This window comes from Babylonia areolata, chromosome 12 (assembly GCF_041734735.1).
Source record: "Babylonia areolata isolate BAREFJ2019XMU chromosome 12, ASM4173473v1, whole genome shotgun sequence".
Classification (NCBI taxonomy): Eukaryota; Metazoa; Mollusca; class Gastropoda; order Neogastropoda; family Buccinidae; genus Babylonia; species Babylonia areolata.
In genome coordinates, this window is record NC_134887.1 from 35,306,179 (window position 1) to 35,308,678 (window position 2,500).

A 2,500-nucleotide genomic window follows, 5' to 3' on the forward strand; every position below is an offset into this window, starting at 1 on the left:
TTTTATTTCTTCTTCTTCTTCTGCGTTCACTCATATGCACACGAGTGGGCTTTTACGTGTATGACCGTTTTTACCCCGCCATGTAGGCAGCCATACTCCGTTTTCGGGGAAGGGGGGGTGCATGCTGGGTATGTTCTTGTTTCCATAACCCACCGAACGCTGACATGGATTACAGGATCTTTAACGTTGCGTATTTGATCTTCTGCTTGCATATACACACGAATGGGGGTTCAAGCACTAACAGGTCTGCACATATGTTGACCTGGGAGATCGTAAAAAATCTCCACCCTTTACCCACCAGGCGCCGTCACCGTGATTCGAACCCGGGACCCTCAGATTGACAGTCCAACGCTTTAACCACTCAGCTATTGCGCCCGTCACTGCCTTTTATTGACCTCGTGATGCCAGCGACAACGCGGGTGTCTGCTTGTTTCCGCTTTCATTGGGTGTGGTCGAGGTGTTTGTGTGTGAGTGTGTGTGTGTGGATTACTGTTGATGATATGATGTCTGTGTGGGATTATACAATGGGAATTTGTCGTTTTGGTGTTCGAATGCATGTTTGCACGTTGATGTTTTACCTTGTGCAGTAAGGTTTGCATGAAGCTCTAGGTATCCATTGATATTTTTTTTTTTCAAATTATGTGTGAAGGCATACATGTCTGTTTGTTAGTATGATATATATATATATATATAGAGAGAGAGAGAGAGAGAGAGAGAGATTGATAGATTTCGAGAGACACAGAAAGTGAGATAAAGAGACGGAGAGAGACAGAGAGAGACAGAGACACTGATACTGACATATTTCATTGTCCATTTAGCAGTCAAACCCTGTAGACAAAGGGGGGGGGGGAGTACACATGTTATTCGGCAATAACATCAGCAGTGCTCAAACTCAGACTTTACATAAGCTGGTAAGCCCACAAACTCAGACTTTACATAAGCTGGTACGCCCACTAGCGTATACTACACACACACACACACACACACACACACACACACACACACACACACACACACACACACACGTGAACGCACGCATGCACAAGAAACAAGTCGATCTTTAAAGTCGGTCCTCAAACCATACTCACCATACACACACACAATCACACCCACTGCAACTCTTCCTCTCCACACACACACACACACACACACACACACACACACACACACAGATATCTACCTGTGATGAGAAGATAAACACCTAAACCTATATAGGCCTCTTGTGTCAACGTGGCAAGTGGTTCCGCTTCCTGTGGTGAGGTGCCATTGACGTCATAGAGTGCGTCCGTCGTGACAGTTTCCATGACGACCATCCGTGACGTCACTGCTCACGCGCTTGCTGTAAATTGCCGCACAAAAAAAAAAAACAGAACCAAAATAACCACGGATTCCTCATCAAGTACATGACGTCCTTTTTAATTTAAAAGAAAATTCAAATCACATAACAGTTCGAAGATACTAACGATCAAACAGCTCTGTTGCTTTTTTCAATCTTTTTTTTTCTTTCTTTCTTTTATCTGAACCATTTGACTGCTGAATCTTGATGAAATGAGATACTGTGGTAATAGTTTGAAGTATTCTTATCATTTTGGTGTGTATTCTTTTCAATGATGCAGTTGATTTTGCTGAACAAAAGTCATGCTGTCCCAAGAGATAGAAGTCCAGATACAGAGCAGTGACTGACATCCTGACCTGTAAGCTGTGTCTGATCTCAGTGAGGTGACAGCCCTTCACTGACATGCTGACCTGTAATCTCTGTCTGATCTCAGTGAGGTGACAACCCTTCACTGACATCCTGACCTGTAAGCTGTGTCTCTGGAAATATACTTTGTCTGTCAATAACAAATTATGCTTAAACGCAGTATGGAAAAAAAATTCACAGTCATACCAATGATAGGTTGTAAGTCTCCCGAATTAAGCCATATCTCCAGATCATTAACTGTCTATTTCGTTGAGATTCGTTCCGAAATCCGATAATTCTTTAAAAAAATAAATTAATTAAAAAAAAAAACGCTTCCCACTGAGTTGCTGGAAGGTAGGTTGTGTTTGTTAAGGAGACGACATGACCCCATTTTTCTTGTTCACAATTAAAAGGACAGAAATACACATTCTGGACATAATACATACAGTGATACTTACCACACCGCTGATGTGCTTACTGCAGAAACAAGCAGACACCCGCACTGTCGCTGGCATCATGAGATCAATGAAAGGCAGTTTTAAACACATGAGTCTTGAGGTTGGTCTTGAAGCCGGAAATGGACCGGAAGTGTCCTAATTCGTACATCCAGGAGTTCCACTGGACGTGGGCTGTGTTATTACATTTATAACTTCATGAATTGCTTGCCATTGTGATGAAGTATCTTTGTAGGTAGTTAACATTTTGCTGAAGTAATATGCTTGAGAGGGAAAGAGAAAGGGGTTGAGGTGGGAGGGAGAATGGAGAGAGGGGGGGGGTGGAAAGAGAGAACAGAGCTGCACACACACACACACACACACA

The 2,500-nt window shown here is 42.9% G+C and overlaps 1 protein-coding gene across 1 annotated transcript in view; it reads right to left on the bottom strand.

Moving 5' to 3' along the window:
- LOC143287912 (visual pigment-like receptor peropsin) overlaps nt 1-1,446 on the bottom strand; it is a 32,147-nt gene extending 30,701 nt beyond the window's left edge. Inside the window, exon 1 of the mRNA XM_076596153.1 lies at nt 1,181-1,446. Coding sequence (XP_076452268.1) covers nt 1,181-1,313 — 133 coding nt within the window. The 5' untranslated portion in view covers nt 1,314-1,446. The remainder of the gene's footprint in view (nt 1-1,180) is intronic.
- Nucleotides 1,447-2,500: the final 1,054 nt, after the last annotated feature.